General features: G+C 46.8%; 1 protein-coding gene across 1 annotated transcript in view; it reads right to left on the bottom strand.

Annotated features, from left to right (window-relative positions):
• TDRD5 (tudor domain containing 5) overlaps positions 1–15,064 on the bottom strand; it is a 53,784-nt gene extending 38,720 nt beyond the window's left edge. Inside the window, 3 exon segments of the mRNA XM_040984232.1 lie at positions 11,899–12,092; positions 13,852–14,259; positions 14,833–15,064. Of these exon segments, the coding sequence (XP_040840166.1) occupies positions 11,899–12,092; positions 13,852–14,259; positions 14,833–15,064 (834 nt within the window).
• Between the last annotated feature and the right edge of the window lie 3,349 nt (positions 15,065–18,413).

The following is an 18,413-nucleotide window of genomic DNA, read 5'->3' as shown; positions in this document are numbered from 1 at the left end:
ACAGCTCTGTGGCACCTGGCCTCAACGCGCCTGCCCTGGGCGTCTCCACAGCCTTCATGGCACATGCGTGGCTCTCTGGGAGCACCCTAGAGGCTTGCTTCTGGAAGCCTGCTCCAGAGAAATGCTATGAGTGCTGGGGGCCCTCCTCACCACCAGGCCCTGCAGGAGCTCTGCAGGGCTCACCCTGCAATGCAGGCGATGCAACCTCTGTGCAACTCAACACTGGGCTTTCCAGGGAGTCTCTCAGGCAGAGTTCTGAGTCTTCAATTACTCCATCCCACACTCCTCCAAGAAATGAGTTTTTGTTAACTCATTTTCACTTATTTATAGAACCATTTAGTGTTTACTGAACACATTCTTAGGCTGGGATGGTGGGCAGGGGAATAAGTGAGAGTAGGAGACGAGCAGAACCACTGGGCTGCAGGTATAAGCTCTTTCACGACAGAAGCAAAGGGAAAACAAACTAGCATGGGTTCCAAACGGATCTGGAAAGTGGGGCTACTGGCAGACAGGATCACTCAGAAGCCGAGTCGGCACCAAAACACGGGTGGGAAGAGGTCAGACGTTTCAGAAAACATAAAGGACCTGGTAGGGAGAAGTAGAAATTGGAGGCCCGAGCTGAGACAGCAAGAGTCTGAGGTAAATCAGAGCCAGTCACCTGAGGAGGCCTCAGTAAAGCAAGATGACACCTGGGGTGAGTACAAAGCAAGCCCCGAGCAGAGGGGTCACACCAAAGCGCACGGAGAGTGGGGGGGTCACAGCCAGTGCAGCATGCAGTGAGTCCACGTGGCCAGCAGCCACTCAGCAAACAGCAGAGGAGAGCTAAAGGGTACAGGACTGTGTACACACAGATTACTAACGCTCACAAACTCAGGAAAAAAATCAGAAAAGTCACAAAGGTATAAAGAAAAGTGATCTAAATGCTCTCATCCACACACAATCATCACTCCCTCTTCCTTCTAAAGCTATTCTCGCTTTGCTCTTCTCACTGCTAGTTGGAATGCCACTGTGTACAGTGTGACCTTCAGAAGCCTTGCAGTCTCAGGCTCTCACACAGCTGGTGTGACATCTAAGAGGTAAGGCACAGACAGTGCCTGCTTATCCTGGTGCATGCTGGGGCCAGCCCCCAGAGTGTGTCCACGGGACCCCTGCCTGTCTCCCCGGACCTCTCCGGCCACTCCTGGCTCCTTTCCCACCTAACATCATAATCATCTTATGTAGCAAGCGGCCCTTCTAAAACCCATTCCCCAGTTTCCACACCTCCCTGGCACCTCTATGTGGATCTGGGAAGGGAGGAGTTCGTTCCCACAGCTGTAATACTGGCTTCCCCCAACAGCCCCGCCCTTGACTGAAGAGTCTTTATGAAGAGTTTGCAGGTGAATAGGAATCTAAAGAGAAAAAACTTTCACTTCCCAACATGCATGCTTCCACCATTTGAAGGTTCAGTACAAAAGCTTACTAAATTATCAGTGCTATGGGAGCAGAGAGAGCAACCAGGCATTGAACCAAGGCCCACATGGGATGCCAGAACTGCAGGCAGCAGTGGATTAACCTGCTAAACAGTGCTGGCCCCAGAAATGACTATTTCAGTGTTTAAATTTTACTGGAGCACAGCCACGCTCATTCACATACTGTGTACGGCTCTTTTTATACTCTAAGAGTTACTGAGTGAGTTACCAGGTGGCCTGCCAAGCCTCAAATACTTACTATGTGGTCTGTTAGAGAAAATAATTTTCCAAGCTTGGGATTAAGATATCAGAATGACAGGCTCAAAGCTAAGGAGAGAAATCAGATATGGCTATTTGCCTTTCATTACAAAATTATTTTTAAAGTAACATCTATTTCATGATTCACCAAAGAAATGTATTGTGCACACTCTATGCCCATATTGTACAGGGACTGGATATACAGGGGTACATGATATATACACAGCCCTTACCCACATGGAATCTGAGGTCAAGTGTGGATAGGAGACAATCGTAAACACACACAGTTACTACATGCTGTGCAAACCCAGAGTCCACATGAGCTCTCTCACAAGCAGAGCGCAAAACCTGAAACTCACAGGACAGGATGGCAGCCATCGGACACTAAACGTGTGGGCAAACTGCAGGTGTTGGTGAAGGGACATCAAATCTTAATGACAGAGGGAGTCAAGTTCAAGAGAGCTATTCTACATCATGGTCATTACACACATTAGTGCTATATAAAGGCCTTGAAAATTTTCAAAAGTAGCTTTTAAAATTAGTTACTTTTAATAAAGTTGGGTTTTTAAAAAATTTTTATTGGAAATGCAGAATTACATTGAGGAGACAGAATGATCTTCCATCTACTGGTGGCATGGGGGTATAGCAGGCTAATACTCTACCTGCAAGAGCTGGAATCCCCTTTGAGTGCTGGTTCCTGTCCTGGCTGCGCCACCTTCGATCCAGCTCTCTGCTTGTGGCCTGGAAAAGCAGTGGAGGACGGCCCACAGAGCTGAGCCTCTGCGCCCATGAGGGAGGCTGGGAAGAAGGTCCTGGCTCCCAGTTATAGATCAGCTCAGCCTAGGCCTCCGTGACCACTTAGGGAGTGAAGAAGCAGGTCAAAGACCTCTCTCTCCATTTCTTCTCTTTGTGAAAGACCTCTTTTGTTTCTCCTCTTTGTAAAAATCTGCCTTTTCTTCAGTATACACTGATGCTTGCAAGAGCCAGGGTGGGTGTAGGACAGGCTGGGCTAAGTCTGAGCATCCACTGAGCTTCACAAAAACTGAGTTTGGGGGTGGACCAGGCTGGACTAGGCTGTAGCATCCAACAGTAAGAGCCAGAATAGGTGTGTGCCAGCTGGGCAAGGTTGCTGTACCTGCCAGGACAGGAGGTGGGCAAGTCAGCCAAGGCCAAGAACCCACTGATACGTGCAAGATCTGTGACTGGGAGGTGACTTAATAAAGCGCGTGGGAAATGCCTCTCTCAGGACACAGTCCCTGCAGGTGAGCACAAGAACTGAGGCTGGGAGCAGCCCAGACCAAGCCAGGTTACAGTATCCACTGTATACATGTGGGGTCAGATATGGGGATGGGCTGGTTGGGCTAGTTCATAGCACCCACTGGCAGATAGGAACCTGGATGGGGTATAGTACAGGCCAGGTTAGGCCACAACACATGACAGTTCATATCAGGGCCAGGACTGGGGGCTGTCCAAGCTGAGCCAGGCTGTAGCATTCGCTGGTGATTGCCAAAGTGAGGTGAGCCATGCCAGTCTGGGTCACAGCTCTCACTAGCACACATGAGACCTAGCAGGAGGTGGCGATAAAGCAGAATCCCGGTACAGGGGCTGCAAGGACTCTCCTCCTGGACTACTGCTCCTGCTGGTGAGAGAGCTGGGACTGAGGGCAGACAAGCTGGGCAGGGCTATAACACCCATTGGTCTGTACATGACCTAGGTTAGGGGGAGAGCCAGGTTGGGCTATGTGACTATATCCACTGACGCATGTATGAGCCAGAGTAAGTACAGGCTGGTTGGGTTTTGCTGCAGCATTGGTTGGTAAGTGCTTGGCCTGGGGGCCAGCCATGTGAAGTTAGACTGCAGAACCATCTGGAAAGTGCAAGATTCAGAACTGAGAGTGGGCCTAGTAGAAAAACTGTGGGCTTCCCTCTGGTGGGCTACAGCTCCCACTGGTGAGCATAACAACAAGGGCTGGGGATGGACCTGGCTGGATGGGTGTAAGCACACAGCATTAATGTGGGCTAGACAGTGGGGTTGGTCAGGCTGGGCTAGGCTGCAGCATTCAATCTTTACAAAAGTCAAATGGAATGTGGGACCAAGCAAGTACTGCCATGCACATGAACAGAACCTGGCGGTAGGCCTGGTGGGATTTTGGAGGGCCACTCCAACTAGGCTCCAGTTCCTGTTGGTGTGTACGAGGGCCAAGTGTGTGGTGGGCAGCACTGGGCCACAGCATCCATCAGTGTGCGTATGAGATGGGGCTGGAGACAGAACTGACCAGACAACTGCAACCACTAGCGGGTGTATAGGCTGATGTGGGTGACAGACTGAGCTGGACCCCGCATTGGCTGGTACACACAAAAGTCAGATCACTTCACATGAGGTTTCTATGGGGACCCCCACCTCTAACTGGACCACTGGTTTCAAAACTCCAATCACAGGGAAAAATCATAGGATCTGTGTTCTGACTGTGGAGTACATGTGTCAGAACTGGACCTCCTCAGTTATGAAGCCTGTGCAGTGGACGGCATGCCCAGATGTACATGGGGGACATGACGGATCACTGAGGCTTGCAGAGAACATCCAGTACCATGGAGGGCAGAACAAATTGGACAGCTCTCAGCCAAGCTTTGACAGCAAGTAACTGGGTGAATGGGACTCTAAGGTGGACTATGTCAGTCAAAGGACCTTGGAAGGATTTCCTCATCCTTAGAACAATGAAAGCAACAGCATTTCAGAATTACTGAAACCACCTGAGCAGCACCCTCAGAGCATGCTCCACACTGGGGATCCTGGGATGACAATGGGTGGCCGTCCTCCATCCCCAGGTACTGATGTGGTTAGGATGCTGGGTGCAGCTTCTCCCCTACTTTCCCTCCTCCCCCAGATACAGGAAGCAGAAAAGGAAAATTGGAAACTGGTCTCATCCACTTTCTCCCATTTCTTGATCCACACCACTCTAATCAGTGGTCTACATGGCCATCTGTCCTTCTCAACAATGTAAACATCATCAAGAATAAAATTAAATTTAAAAAAAGATAAAGGCAAAAACAAAAACAATCTGCCTTTCAAATAAAACTAAATAAATCTAACTAAATACGAGGTTGAGGATGGGTTACTCTTAAACAGTATTAGCACCATAGAGCTCAGAAACACCAGAACTCAGTGCCTCAACACACTCCTCTTCCAGACAAGTGCCTCCCGATGGGAAGCAAAGCAAGGCAAAACCCGGAACCCCAACACGGAGAACCCTGCTGGCCCGCGTTTCATGCGGCCTCTGCGGCTTTATCTCTAGCAATGAGCTACCCACACTCCACTCGCCCGGTCCACTCTTCATCCTCCTAACTTCAAGATCATTCACAACTTCCAAAAAAGACCTTAAAATTGTGCTACCTATCTCTTTCGAGAAACAACGTATGGCAACAGGAGAGGGTAGGAAATAAACGGCCAAGTCTGTACCTCTTACTGAGTAAAAAAAAAAAAAAATTAAGAAGCCCCTTATTCATTTTATAAAGCAGACACCTAACCTTTTTAATATTTTTCATGACAAGAAATACATTTACTTTGAAAAAATACAGAAATGCTCAGAAAAACAAAAACTGCTCATAAATTTACATTTCAATATTGTTATATGCTTATCAATTTTTCTTCGCATATACAAAATTCATAAACTTCCAGAAGTTTGAGGAAGTACCCAGAAAATGAGACATATAACCCGACAAAATGGAAAGTTCTAGTTTCTGCAAAATTTTCAGATTATGAAGATTCTGAAATCAGGCAGAATGTGCTCCTGCCAGAAGTTAGAAATGGGAGCACTCCAAGTGACCTGCTAGCCAATGACAGGCCACCTAACAGGTGGAATTACAGGCCTGGGTGGCGAGGAAAGGAGAAAAACATCTGAAGCTTTTCCAGACTGAATGAAAACAACCCACATAGAGGAGGCTCAATGAACCCTAAGCAGAAACGAGGGGAAAGACACAGAGGGGTCAGAGTCTAACTGCAGAAAGCAAACGGTAAGCAGAAAACCTTGGGTGCTTCAAGGAGGAAACCCACCATGTTACGGATAGGTCTGAGTGTGGCGTGCTTACAGAACCAAGTGTGCAGATCTGCCACCAAGGTTCACACCAGTGGGAAAACCAACCGGGAAAGGGCAAGAAGCCTTACGGCCCAAACCCATGTAGTCCGTGTCTAGCAAAATTACATTGCGAAACGAGGATAAAGCATCTTTTTCAGATGAACAAAAGCTAAGAACATTCTTTACCAACAGATCTATCTCACCAAACATCTAAAATTTTCCAGCAGAAGAAACATTATGCTGGTGGAAGGGCAGAGAAGACAGCAGAGCCATCAGAAATAAGAAATACGGTCATTTTCAATATCCCCCAAACTGATTTTAATATTAAATAAAACACTGATGAATTAAGTTCTTACCTCAAATAACATTTTTGAAGCAAAATAGCAATGCAGTAAGGGCTATACAACAGGAAACTGTGAGTGTTTCACAACAGCAGCACAGAGCATGGCAGTAGAGAAATGCAGACTTCCCATTCTACGGCTGGCACACCGTACATAAACTCACTTATCAGGGACAAGCTCAAAGTATACTTGAAAATGCTAAAGCACCATTAAAAATGTACACAATTAAGTAGCTAGTAAACGAGATAAAACAATAAAACAAAATCAGGTTCAAGGACAGTCCCATGTCACCAGGGCCTTTGAATGTGCTGCTGGGAGTCTTAGCTTATAGAATCAGACAGGGTATGGAAACGAGGGGCATAATCTCTATATGATTGGGAAAGAAAAAACTAACTGTTCACAGATGATATGACCACATCTATAGAATATTTGATTAAAAACTCACCTCCTGGAACTAATAAGCAATTACAGCAAGATAAATGTACAAAACTCAATCACTTTCCTATCTACCAGCAATGAACAAAAGGATTCTGAAATTAAAAGTGATATAATTTATATTAGCCCCCACCAAACACAATACAGTTAGGTTTAAATCTTTTAAAAAGATGTATAATATCTACCTGAGGAAAACCAAACCACTCTGATGAAAGATAGCAAAGAAGAGCTCCATAAATGGAGAGATACTTGAGTTCAGCCACAAGGAGTCTCAGTGTTGTCAGGAAGCCAGTTCTTCCCAACCAGATCTACAGATCACCACAACTCCAATTCAAACCCATGATGTCATTTTGTCAATACTGACCAACTCATTCTAAAATTTAGCAAAGCAGAAGACCCAAAATAGCATCAGAATATTAAAGAACAAAGAGGATTGACACTACTCAAAATCAAAAGTTGTAATAACCAATAGTATGTGTGGCACTGTGGAAAAAACAGAGTAGCAGAATAAAACAGAGAACCCACAAATTTGCTCACATAAACACTGCCAACTCTGATAAAAAGGAGCAAAGGCAAAACAGACCACAGGTGCATTATTCAACAAACGATGCTGGAACACCTGGCATCCACATGAAAACAGCTCATGACTATACAGGCCCGATGCCCTTCACAGAAATATGAAAGGCAGAACTCTTAGAAGAGAACATGGGAGAACAATAGATGACCTTGGATATTACAAAAAAACTTTTCAGATATGACTTTCAAGGCCTGATCAATAAAGAAATAATAGATAAACTGGACTTTATATAATTTAGAATTTATACTATAAAAGATAATGTCAAATGAATGAAAAACCACAGACAGAGAGTATTTTCAAAATACACCTTTGGTGAAGGACTATTAACCAAAATATACAAAGAACTCTTAAAACTCAACAAGTGGGGCCAACACTGTGGCACAGCAGGTAATCCCATATGGGCACCAGCTCAAGTCCCAGCTGTTCCACTTGGATCCAACTCTGATAATGCACTTTGAAGAGCAGTGGAAGAGGATGTGAAAGACCTGAAGGAAGTTCCTCATCCCAGCCTAGCCAGCTCCAACTGCTGTGGCATTTGGGTAGTGAACTAGCAGTTGGGTGGTGAACTAGCAGTTGGGTGGTGAACTAGCAGTTGGGTGGTGAACTAGCAGTTGGGTGGTGAACTAGCAGTTGGGTGGTGAACTAGCAGTTGGGTGATCTCTGTTTCCTCCTCTCTCTCTAAAATCCTGCCTTTCAAATAAATGCATCCTTTTAAAAAAAAACCTCAGCAACAAAACAACCACCTTAAAAAACGGACAGGAGACTCAAACACCTAGACAAATAAAATACAAGCAGCAAGTAAACATATGAAAGGATGTATGCTAGATGTCATCACAAAATGGAAATTAAAACAGCAACGTGACACCACCATACATGTACTAAAATCATGGAAAGGTACCCTGCTCCACTGTTGCTGGGGGGCAGACCATCGTATCAACTACTGAAGTCAGTACGGAGAGTGCTAAGACAACTGAATTTGATTCACAATAGCGAAGACAGGAAAACAAGCCAGATGTCCACTGAAAGAGGAATGAATACAGAAACTGTGGTGTATCTACCACTCAGCCACTAAAATGAAAGAAATCTTACCATTTGCAACAGTCTTAACTAGAGACCCTTATGCTCAATGAAAGCCAATCCCCAATGGACAAATGTAATGTTCTCATGATATAAGGCAACCTTCATGCAAAACACAAAACAAATATTTGGGTGAACAAGTATATACATATATTTTCACAGGTGAATTATATAATGGAGGCTAGAGAACTCCCAGTGAAACAGTTTAACACATATCTCAATAATATGATAGATTTTCTGCTCTATATCTACAATGCCATGGTACATTCAGACAGCAGAATGTTGAACTTCTGTTGTTGGAGGATTACACTCCTGTAATAATATGGCGTGGGAGGAAATTCGGAGGGGAATATGGGAACAAGAAAATGGAGGGAAAGGAGAAATCCCTACAAGAACGTGTCATGGAAAATAATAATAGTAAAAAAAAAATCATGGGCCTGGCGCAATGACTCAATGACTCCATCCTTACCTGGCAAATGCTGGGATCCCATTCAGGAGCCGGTTTGGGTCCCAACTGTTTCATTTCCCATGCAGCTCCCTGCTTGTGGCCTGGGAAAGCAGTAGAGGACCCCGTACCCATGTGGGAGACCCAGAAGTTGTTCCTGGCTTCAGATCGGCTCAGCTCTGGCCGTTGTGGCCACTTGGGGAGTGAACCAGCGGATGGAAGATCTTTCTCTCTGTCTCTCCTTTTCTCAGTAAATCTGATCTGTATTTTCAATAAGAACAAATAAATCTTTTTTAAAAAATCATGAAAACCCAAAACAATGACAATATCAAATGTTGACAAGAATTGTGGAACAAAAGGAACTTTCACTTATTGCCAGCTAGAGCGCGTAGTACTGCAACTTTCAAAGACAGTATGGCAGACTCTTATAAATCTAAACAAAAGGTCTTCAAAAAGTTCATGACAATACCTATTAAATAAAAAGTTTTAGGTGTGATGGCTCAATGGCTAAATCCTCACCTTGGGATCTCATGTGAACACCAGTTCATGTCCCAGCTGCTCCGCTTCCCATCCAGCTTCCAGTGTGTGGCCTGGGAAAGCAGCAGAGCACAGCCCAAAGCCTTGGGACCCTGCACCCACATGGGAGACCCCTAAGAAGCTCCTGGCTCCTGACTCCAGATTGGCTCAGCTCTGGTCACTGAGGCCATCTGGGGAATTAACCCATGAATAGAAGATCTCTCTCTCCATCTCTCCTCTTTGTAAATATGCCAATGCAATAAAAATAAAACCTTATATGAAAAAAAAAAAAAAGAATTTGCACAGGCTTCCAAAAATGTTTGCACCAAAGTAAAGTTGTTTTAATTCCACTTTGCCATGAATGTTTGAAGCTCATTCATTCAATACAGTAACGATGCTACTTGTTATTTACCCAAATGAGCTGAAAACTCAGGTCTATATAAAAATGTATACAGATGTTATAGCAGCTTTACTTAGAACTGCCAAAAACTTGCTAGCTCATAAAATGTCCTTCAGTTCATCCAGATGATGGACTATTATTTGTGTACTAAAAAGAAATGGGTTAATAAGCCATTAAAAGAAACAAGTCTTCTTTAAAAAGAAAAAAAAACACGAAGTCTTAAACACAAATTTCTACGTAACAGAAACCAACTGGAAAACATTTCATGCTGTCTGGATTCAAACACGATATTCAGGGAAAGATAAAACTCTGGAGACAGTAAGAGAGCAGCGGTTGTCAGGGGTCTGAGGAGGGACGCAATGAACAGGTGTAGCACAGCTAATTGTCAGGGCAATGAAACTACTCAACATATGATACTGGTGAACAAACGTCATTACACATTTGTCCAAATTCACAGAACACGTAAAACCAAGGTGAACCCTAATATACACTGTGGAGTCTGGGTGAAATCAGTGTGTCAGTGCAGGTTCAACAACTGTACCAATGTACCATTATGATGTGGAATGTTAACAGCGAGGGGGCTTCCTCGTGTGGTGGGGAGAGGATGGGAGCTTTGAACCTTCTGTTCCATTTTGCTGTTAATCTGAAATTGGTCTGAAAAAATAGCTTCATTTTAAAAAGTGATTCAAAAAAGTCAAGAATGAAAAAAAAACCAGAATAACAAAGCAGACTTTCAAACTATATCATTTTTACACTAAACATAAATGTTCAATATACTATCATCCAATGCCAAGACTGTCAAACGAGATTTTTTAAAACAAGATATACTTGTTGATATGCAATTCTAAAGAAAACTAGTGTGACCACAATGTCATTGAAACTAGACTTAAAAACAATAATAATGTTATACATTAAAAGCACTAAAGAAACATTTCACAAAAAAATGGAGTAATTATGATCCAGCATTGTGGTCCAGCAAGTTAAACCAGTTTGCAATGTCTCCATCTTATAACAAAACGCCATTTTGAGACCTGGTTACTCCAGTTCTGATCCATGTTCCTGCCACTGTGCCGGGAAAGGCAGAAGATGGTCCCAGAACTTGGGTCCCTGCCACCCATGTGTCAGACAAGGATGGAATTCCTGGCTTCCGGCTGTAGCCCGGCATAGTCAGAACCACTGCAGCCATCTGGGGAGTCAATGAGCAGATCAAAGAGCTCTCTCTCTAACTCTGCCTTTCAAATAAACATCTTTAAAAAATAGTAAGTGGAGCAGTTCATGAGGAAACAAAGCAGTCCTAGGTCCGCATGCGACTTGTAGAGATTTAAGACACCAAAGCAGGGCAGGCTTTGACATGATGGCGAAGATGCTACATTAGAGATTCACAACTCAAACTGAAGTGCCTGTGTTCAAGTTTCCACTGTGCTCCTAATTCCGCTTTCCGGTGTATGGTAGGCCGGAAGGCAGGTGGTATCCATGACATTCCCAAGGGAGGCCTGGTTTGAGTTCCCAGCTCCTGGCATCAGTCTGGCCTAGCCCTGGCCATTCAGACAGCTGAGGAGTGAACTAACAGACAGCGGCTCTCTGCCTCTTTCCCCTCTGTCTCTTCCCTTGCCGCCTTGCGTCCCAGGGGTTAAGCCACAGCTTTTAACATTCATATCCCATATCATAGTGCTGGTTTGAGTACTGGCCACTACACTTCTGATCCTGCTCTCTGAAGTACCTGGGAAGGCAGTGGATGATGGCCCAAATACCTGGGTCCCTAACTAGCTGTGCTGGAAACAACAAGTTATAAAGTATCTGGCTCCTGGCTTCAACCTGGCCCACTGGTCCGCTTGAACTGAACTTAGTATCCTGACTAAAGAATGATGATACAAGCAGGATATGAGGCAATATACTAAAATCCATTGCTCTTCTATTATTAATAATGACACACTGCTATGGAGAACATGAGACATGGGGGCAGGCGTTTGGCACAGGAGTTAAGACACCCCCTGCCTGCCTGAGTCCAAGCCCTAGATCTAATCCTGATTCCTCCTTCCTGCTGCAGTACAGCCTGGCAGGCGGCAGATGACAGCTCAGCCACGTGGGACATCTAGACCAAGTTCCTAGCTCCTGATTTTAGCCTGGCCCAGACCTGGCTACTACATTTATGGAATGAACTATCTGAGGGAAGATGGTGCCATGGAACCACAGGGAAAGCTCTTCCACAAAGTAAACGACTTCAACTCTTTAAAACATCAGCTTCTCCCTTAAATTTGAGTGGCAAATACTATGAAACTTAAAAACATTTTCCCCATTAGATTGACACCTCCAAACTCTGACATCTTACCTGGTTTAATCTCTCAGCAGGAGTCAGCCTCGACGAAGTGTCTGCCCCATTTAGCTTGGGTGTCTTCTCCCCGCTCCATACTTGCCTCGGGAACTCCATGCTTGAGGCTGTGTGTGGGAAGCGAGCCTTTGCAACCGGGGAGCCTGAGGAGTAGGACCCTTGTTCCACTCTAAATGGCTGGGCAAAAATTTTGCCTTTCATGAATAACAGAAGAGAAAAATCATTACTAGCAATTTCTACCTTATTTTCTGGTGGTTATATATCAAAGTTACTGCAAGCTAGCCATCCTCCTCTTGGAAGAATTAGGAAAAAGAAGGCTTACAAGCTTCTGTCATGGCTAGTCGAGAGCCCTAAGGGTGTGACCAAAAGGCTGGGGCTATTCACCATTCACCAAAGGTCACCTGAATGTAATCCACAGAGAGCTGGGATTTGCAGAATGTGGCTTTTTCTTTTTTTTCAGCTTCTAACCTATTTAGGAGTTGGCTTGGAAAAACTGCATAAACATCTAGTACCCAAGTATGGCGAAAGCAAGAATAAAAACTACAAGATGAAGGACAGTACTCTAAAGTACAGATATTTTAATATTTTTAATTAAAAAAAATTCTGCCTACATAGTTGAATGGGATGCATACCCATATATGTCTCTGATTAGGGCAAGGAGGGTTGCAGTATGGAGGAAAGTGTGTGGGAAAAACGTTTCACTGTTGTTTTCCTCCTGTGTCTGCAGGGCAGGACAGCAGGGGCCACTCCTTGTTGACTGTGTCCGTACTGAGTACAGGCGCTTTCCTCAAGATTTGCAGGAGGGGCCCATCAACACCAGCTGTCCAGCATTAACACGTTTCACTAATCTCATCAGGGTCTCTATGATCAAGTCCACCCAAACCCAAGGATTTCCAAGATACCCAGAGGAGAGGAAGGAGCAGCCACAGATGGGAAACACGGACAATTCCATCACTGGCAGGGAACAGCCACTCCCAACATCTAGGAAGTTGGGAAACTGCTTTATATAATAACTCAACCCCCTTTGAGTTTAGTAACATTGATTCAGTCTCCCCAAGATTCAACTGCCCAGGAATGCTGACCGGGCTAGATGAGGGCGACACTCGAAGCCCCCAGAGCATCCAGAGCCCTCTCGCACCAGTGCATACCTTCATCCAACCACAAAACCCACCACCGTTCACACACAGATTATGGTTCACTACATGAAGAGAAATGCGGATTGTGCACAAAAAACCAACCTGAAATCAGCTTCCCCTGTGCCTGCATATAAAACTGTAGCACCTAGGGTGTAAGGAGAGGCTACGTACACATTCACACCGTGAGGAGACACAGGGCTTGGGCAGAAAAGCACCAGGGAGGAGTAACAAGAGCCGAGTACTCAATTCTACCTATACCATTTTTCCAACCATGTGGCTTTGGAAGTCACTGAACTTCTCTGACATCTGCTTTACTCACCCACGTGTCTCTAGTACTGCAATGAAGATTATCCCAGGTAAAATGGCTACACAAATCATAATGCTCCATAAATTACTCCAGTGCTTCCCAGGAAGTCCCCAGTGCTGGCAGATGGGCCATGGCTACTTTTTGGTTATTTTTTTTTTAAACTTTCCATTTCCTGTGCTTTGTCTTCTCAGCACATCTAACATCCACTGTGTCCCACTGACAGCCTTTTGTGGTTTTGTCGATGCTTGCCAGCTCCACCTTAGTAGCCGCTTACCAGGCCTCATCTCATGGACCGTCTTTGGCACCAACCCTAAAAGCAACTGCCACGATTCCTATTTTACAGATGAGGAAACTAAGGCAACCAGACAGAAGGGACTGGCCTTAAACGTTCAGCCGGCAAGTCCAGCTCGCGACTCCAGGAAACGGATGGGGCTAGCCATGCCGGAACTCCCCCTCTGCGCCCTCGGCACCCCAGCGCCCTTGGCACCCCAGCACTGCCAGCCCACTCACCTGGGGACCATCGTCTCTGCTTTTCCTCCAACAAGTTCTTCCTGAGCGTCAGCAGAGAACCCATGCGGGTCTGCTCTACGGCGATGACATCTGAAGCTGCATCCAGCACCTCAAACATGGAGAGGAATCCGTACTGCATGTACTGGAATGTTCGTCCAAACCGCCTGACAAACGCCTTTTCAAAATCAGAAAGGAGAACAGGAGAAAACGCCAGGAGGTCTTTGAGTTCGCTCTTGACCACGGCAGGGAGAATCGGGGGCACCCTGCCCCGGAAGGGGACTCGCCGCCGAGAGCCCGGCGCAGGGAACATGCTGGCCCTTCCCCTCTGCAAGGTGCTCCGAAACTTGTGGCTGCTTCTTTGTTTGGCAACTAAACTTGCTATTCCTTTGGTGGATTCATCTGGAATGGCTGGATGCAGAAAGAGAAATCGTAATGAGGCTCAAAACGCACTCTGTCCTCCGGCTTTCTATCTGTGCATACAGGCAACTCCTAACCGCCCCAGGAGCTGTGTCACCAGGTAGTGTGGTAACAGGGACCCTTCATTCTTCCACTTCTTGCTAGCTGCTCTGCTAGGCGATGGAAAGAGAACCCATGACATGGGGACCGCTAACTGGCTGCTCAAACACAAACTCTCGGGATGGATCCACTTCCACACAGTGCTTCGTTTCTTTTGGGGAGGGGAATGGGGTTTCATAAAATTCAAAACTTTTATCTATATACAAGCCCCACGATTAAGTTTCTCCTGCCATAAGGCTTAGTAACCTGAAATCATATGCCAAAATGTAGCTTTCATGAAAGCGCACAAGTTTCCAGGGAATGGTTTCCGGACTGGCCTCTACCCGTAGTCTCAAAAGGCACTTAGATCCACTATTACCATCACCACGGAGTTAAACATCCACTCGCTTGGGATGCGGGAGCAAACATTTACTGTGTGACGACTTTCAGGACAAAGGCGAGGGGCCCTCCAAACCCTTAGCCCACCTTTCAGGATCACAAGCCCGTCCCCGGAGGGGCAGACGCTGACCACGTCGGGCATGTCAAGCACCAGCTCCATGACACAGCGGTAGCCGAGCGCTCGCAGCGGCAGGTGGCTGCCGACCATCAGCAGGTACTCCTTCTCCAGCTGCTGCGGGGTCAAGCCATCCTTGGTGGAGATGAGAAGGGACCGTATCTCTTTCCGCAGGCATTCCTGGATGCGCTCTTGCTCAGACATGGCACCCTACAGGATCTGGAAGACACAAACACGGACACCAAGGGAAAAATGGGCACCGGCCGTGACCTAAGCCCTACGAGCAAAGATAACCCGTACTCCAACGACCCACCGAGCCGAAGCGAGTTTTTCGGGCGGTTCAGAGACCAGCATGGGGGTGGGGGCTTCTGGGACCTGCCCGGCGCAAAGCCCCACCACCCAGACCCTCCAGTCTCAACCTGCGCCCACCACAGGCGTGGCCGAAGAAAACCAGGCTGGCTCCTCCCAGCGGAGTGTGGGTTCCTCCTTCTCCGCCGCTAAATCCAGAAGATTCGTCGGAAACCGGGACTCGGCGCACGCACGCGGAAGGCCCCACGCGAGGACGCGCCCCAAGCGCACACACCAGGCTCCCGTCCCGTCCTGGTTCCCGACTCCATAACCCAGCCCCGACCCCTGCTCGGCCCCGAGTGCGTGTGTGGGGGCGCTGGGGTCCCCAACGTCCCCCAAGGAGTGGGACTGGGTGGTTGTCCCGCCGTGGAGCCCCGACGGCTGTCTGTGAGCAGCGGGAGGCGGCGGCCCGGCCCTGCGCGGCTCCTCACCGGTCTCGGAGCCCGACGCCGCGCGGCCGTTGGCGGCCCCGGGAAGCGCGCAGCTCCCGCTTCCAGTCAGGCCGCGGCGCAGCAGCTGCCGAGGCGCCCGCTCGCGCATGCGCGCCTGCGGCCGGGCGGGAAGGGGGCGCCGTCCAGCCCCGAGGGCGCGCGCCCGGGGGCGGGGCGGCCGCGACGGTTGGGCCGGGGTCCACTGCCGTCGCGCTGCTGCTGCTGGCCCGGCTGGCCCGGCTGGCCCGGCGCCTTGGCGAATCGCTCACCTCCTCCGACGGGCCCGGCCTGGCCAGGCTCCTCCCGGCAGAGCGCGGCCAGGGAGAGGGGAGGCCCGGCACGCCGAGGCTCACGTGCGCGCGGCCAGGTGCGCGGCAGCATCACCTGGGGAGCTACTTGAGCCAAAGGGAGGAAGGGCTGCCCGAAGCTGAGGAGCGTCCGGGTCAGGAGTTTACTTGGTTGGGGCCGGGGAGGGGAGGGTGGAAGTAACAAGCAGTTCTAACTCCTGGTTGGGGGTCACTGCTGAGTCTGATGTAACTTTGGCTCCTGGAGGGGCGCAGTGAGGAAGGGGTAGGGAGAATTTTTAGGGTGCCACTAGGGGTAAGAGTTGGTAGATAAAACAAGAGGGCGTAGGTATTTGTTAGTCTGATGGAATGAGCGGAACGGACAAGGTTCTTGAAAGCCAAGGGACGGTCAATGAAAAGTTGTGGAAAAAGAGGCATAAAGACTTTGATGTTAAAATGTAGAAGCTAAGAAACGGGACCAACTACAAGGTAATAAGGGAATTTGCATAAAAGAATGGTACCCGGACATCTACCTTATCTTCTGCCTAACATTTCCTGGCTTTTTTTTTTTTTTTAAGACCAAGGGAACAAAATATACGACTAATACGCTAATAATGCTGAGGACTTCCTCAAAAAAAGTACTCAGATGGACTAGTTTACAGCCCTGGAATAAAGTAGCAAAAAAGGAAATTTACAGGACATGCAAAATGAATCTAGACGTTGCAATATGTGAATGGTGGAAATCAAACAGAATGGTGGTGAAGGTTGGGGGAGGCGGGTGTTTGGTTTATTTAAGAAATTTTAACAACCTCGAAAGTAAAGGTGTCTGAATCCTTGGAACATTCAATAAGAAAGGCCTCATTTTAGAGAGGGAATCAAGAAATCTTATGTAAAAATTGGTTGCCTAAAATGGAATAAAAAATTAGATTGGCTTGAATTTCCCAGTTGGGCAATACCTTCAGATGTCTAGCCTAGATTTCTTGACCCAAGGAAATCAACAATAAGTGAGACATTTTTTAAAAATCAGATTATAAGGATTCATAGAGTTCATCACATACGGAATGACTTGAAGATAGTCCTGAAAAATGGAACAGTGAGCCCAAAGAAAGTACGAGCCCAGATCACCATCGCCATCACGGTGAACAGAAAACCGGGCATTCACTAGTTGCTCTCAGATGATCCAAGTATTTTCCAATAACTCTGAGAAAGGTACAGTTAGGGTCTGCATTTTAAAATGTAGAAACACATACACAAAGAGGAAATGGTAATCAAAAGATAAATTTCGATGAATCAAAGTATGACGAATGGGCATATTGATACATAGTATTTTTTAAGGATTTCTTTTTTTTTTTTTTTTAATACTGTGAACTAAATCCCGGATTGGTAACTTCAAGCCGAGTATTAGGGGCTGCTTTCAATCGCGTTAGTGGATGTTGGTGTCATCCCTGAGCTCGGATGACTGAGGGCCTGTCTCAGCAGCGCCCTTCTCTCACTGATGCAGAGACCTCTTCAATCCTCAAAGGTCTTGCTTTCAGTGGGCCTCGCAAGGCCTCCCAGCATTAGCCTCCACGAGTGTGCTGAGGTAGGAACTGAGTTATTTGCTCAGGTTACTTATTTCAGTTTTCCAACATACAGTGATGAATTCACAATCCCATCAGCTCTGCCCAAAGGTGAAAACTTGGACCAAAATTTAATGACCTTCCTGATCCTTAGAAGCTGAAAATGTTGATGGTAATTACATTGTGGATGGCCCAAAACTTCTGCTAGTTTGGAATGAGTGATGGTTACTGAAAAGTTTGAGCATTTCCTGTTCTCCAGATAAATTATCCAAAGGGAAAAGCTAAGATGAAACTTCACAGCCTCCTTCTTAACCATCTGGTCTTAAAAAAGGTTCTGGATCTCAGATGTAAATTAGTGTGTGGGAATGGGGTGCCAGGGCATGTGGGTCTTGCTCAGGAGAAGTTTCTGTCCCCTAATCTGATGAGCTGTGTCTTGATTTTTGTTACACAAATCAGAAAGGTTGTCTGGGTTGTCCTGCGCTTGTTACCTGGGAATCCTGCAGTTAACCACATCCAGAAACTTCTGTGGGTTTGCCATGTGTTTCCAACCTGCTACCAGTGACCATGGCTGGAATCGCTTTTCTTGTAATTAACTGCCAGCACCTGGTGTTGGCAGCTGCTTCCTCCAGCATGCTTGCCTTAGAATCCAATCAGTAAGGAGACACGTGTGTGTGTGTGTGTGTGTGTGTGTGTGTGTGTGTGTGTGTGTGTGTGTGTGTGTGTGTGTATGTGTAAGGCTTGTAGGGCTTTAATATTTGCCTCAGAAGGGAGTGTCAAACCAGAAGCATGTGACAACAGCATTCTTGCCTCCCTAAATTTTTAAATAGTTTGTGTAGTTGGAAGCCAGCTGAAGGCATTGTTCCATTTCCCACGGCAATTCCCCCAGCCCTTTGCTGTCCCTCGGATGCTTCTTACCCCATTCCTGCTTCAC

This window comes from Ochotona curzoniae, unplaced genomic scaffold, assembly GCF_017591425.1.
Source record: "Ochotona curzoniae isolate NIBS_2020 unplaced genomic scaffold, NIBS_Ocur_1.0 contig_4105, whole genome shotgun sequence".
Taxonomy (NCBI): domain Eukaryota; kingdom Metazoa; phylum Chordata; class Mammalia; order Lagomorpha; family Ochotonidae; genus Ochotona; species Ochotona curzoniae.
Note: the sequence above shows the minus strand (reverse complement) of the source record. Positions and strands in the feature narration are given on the sequence as shown.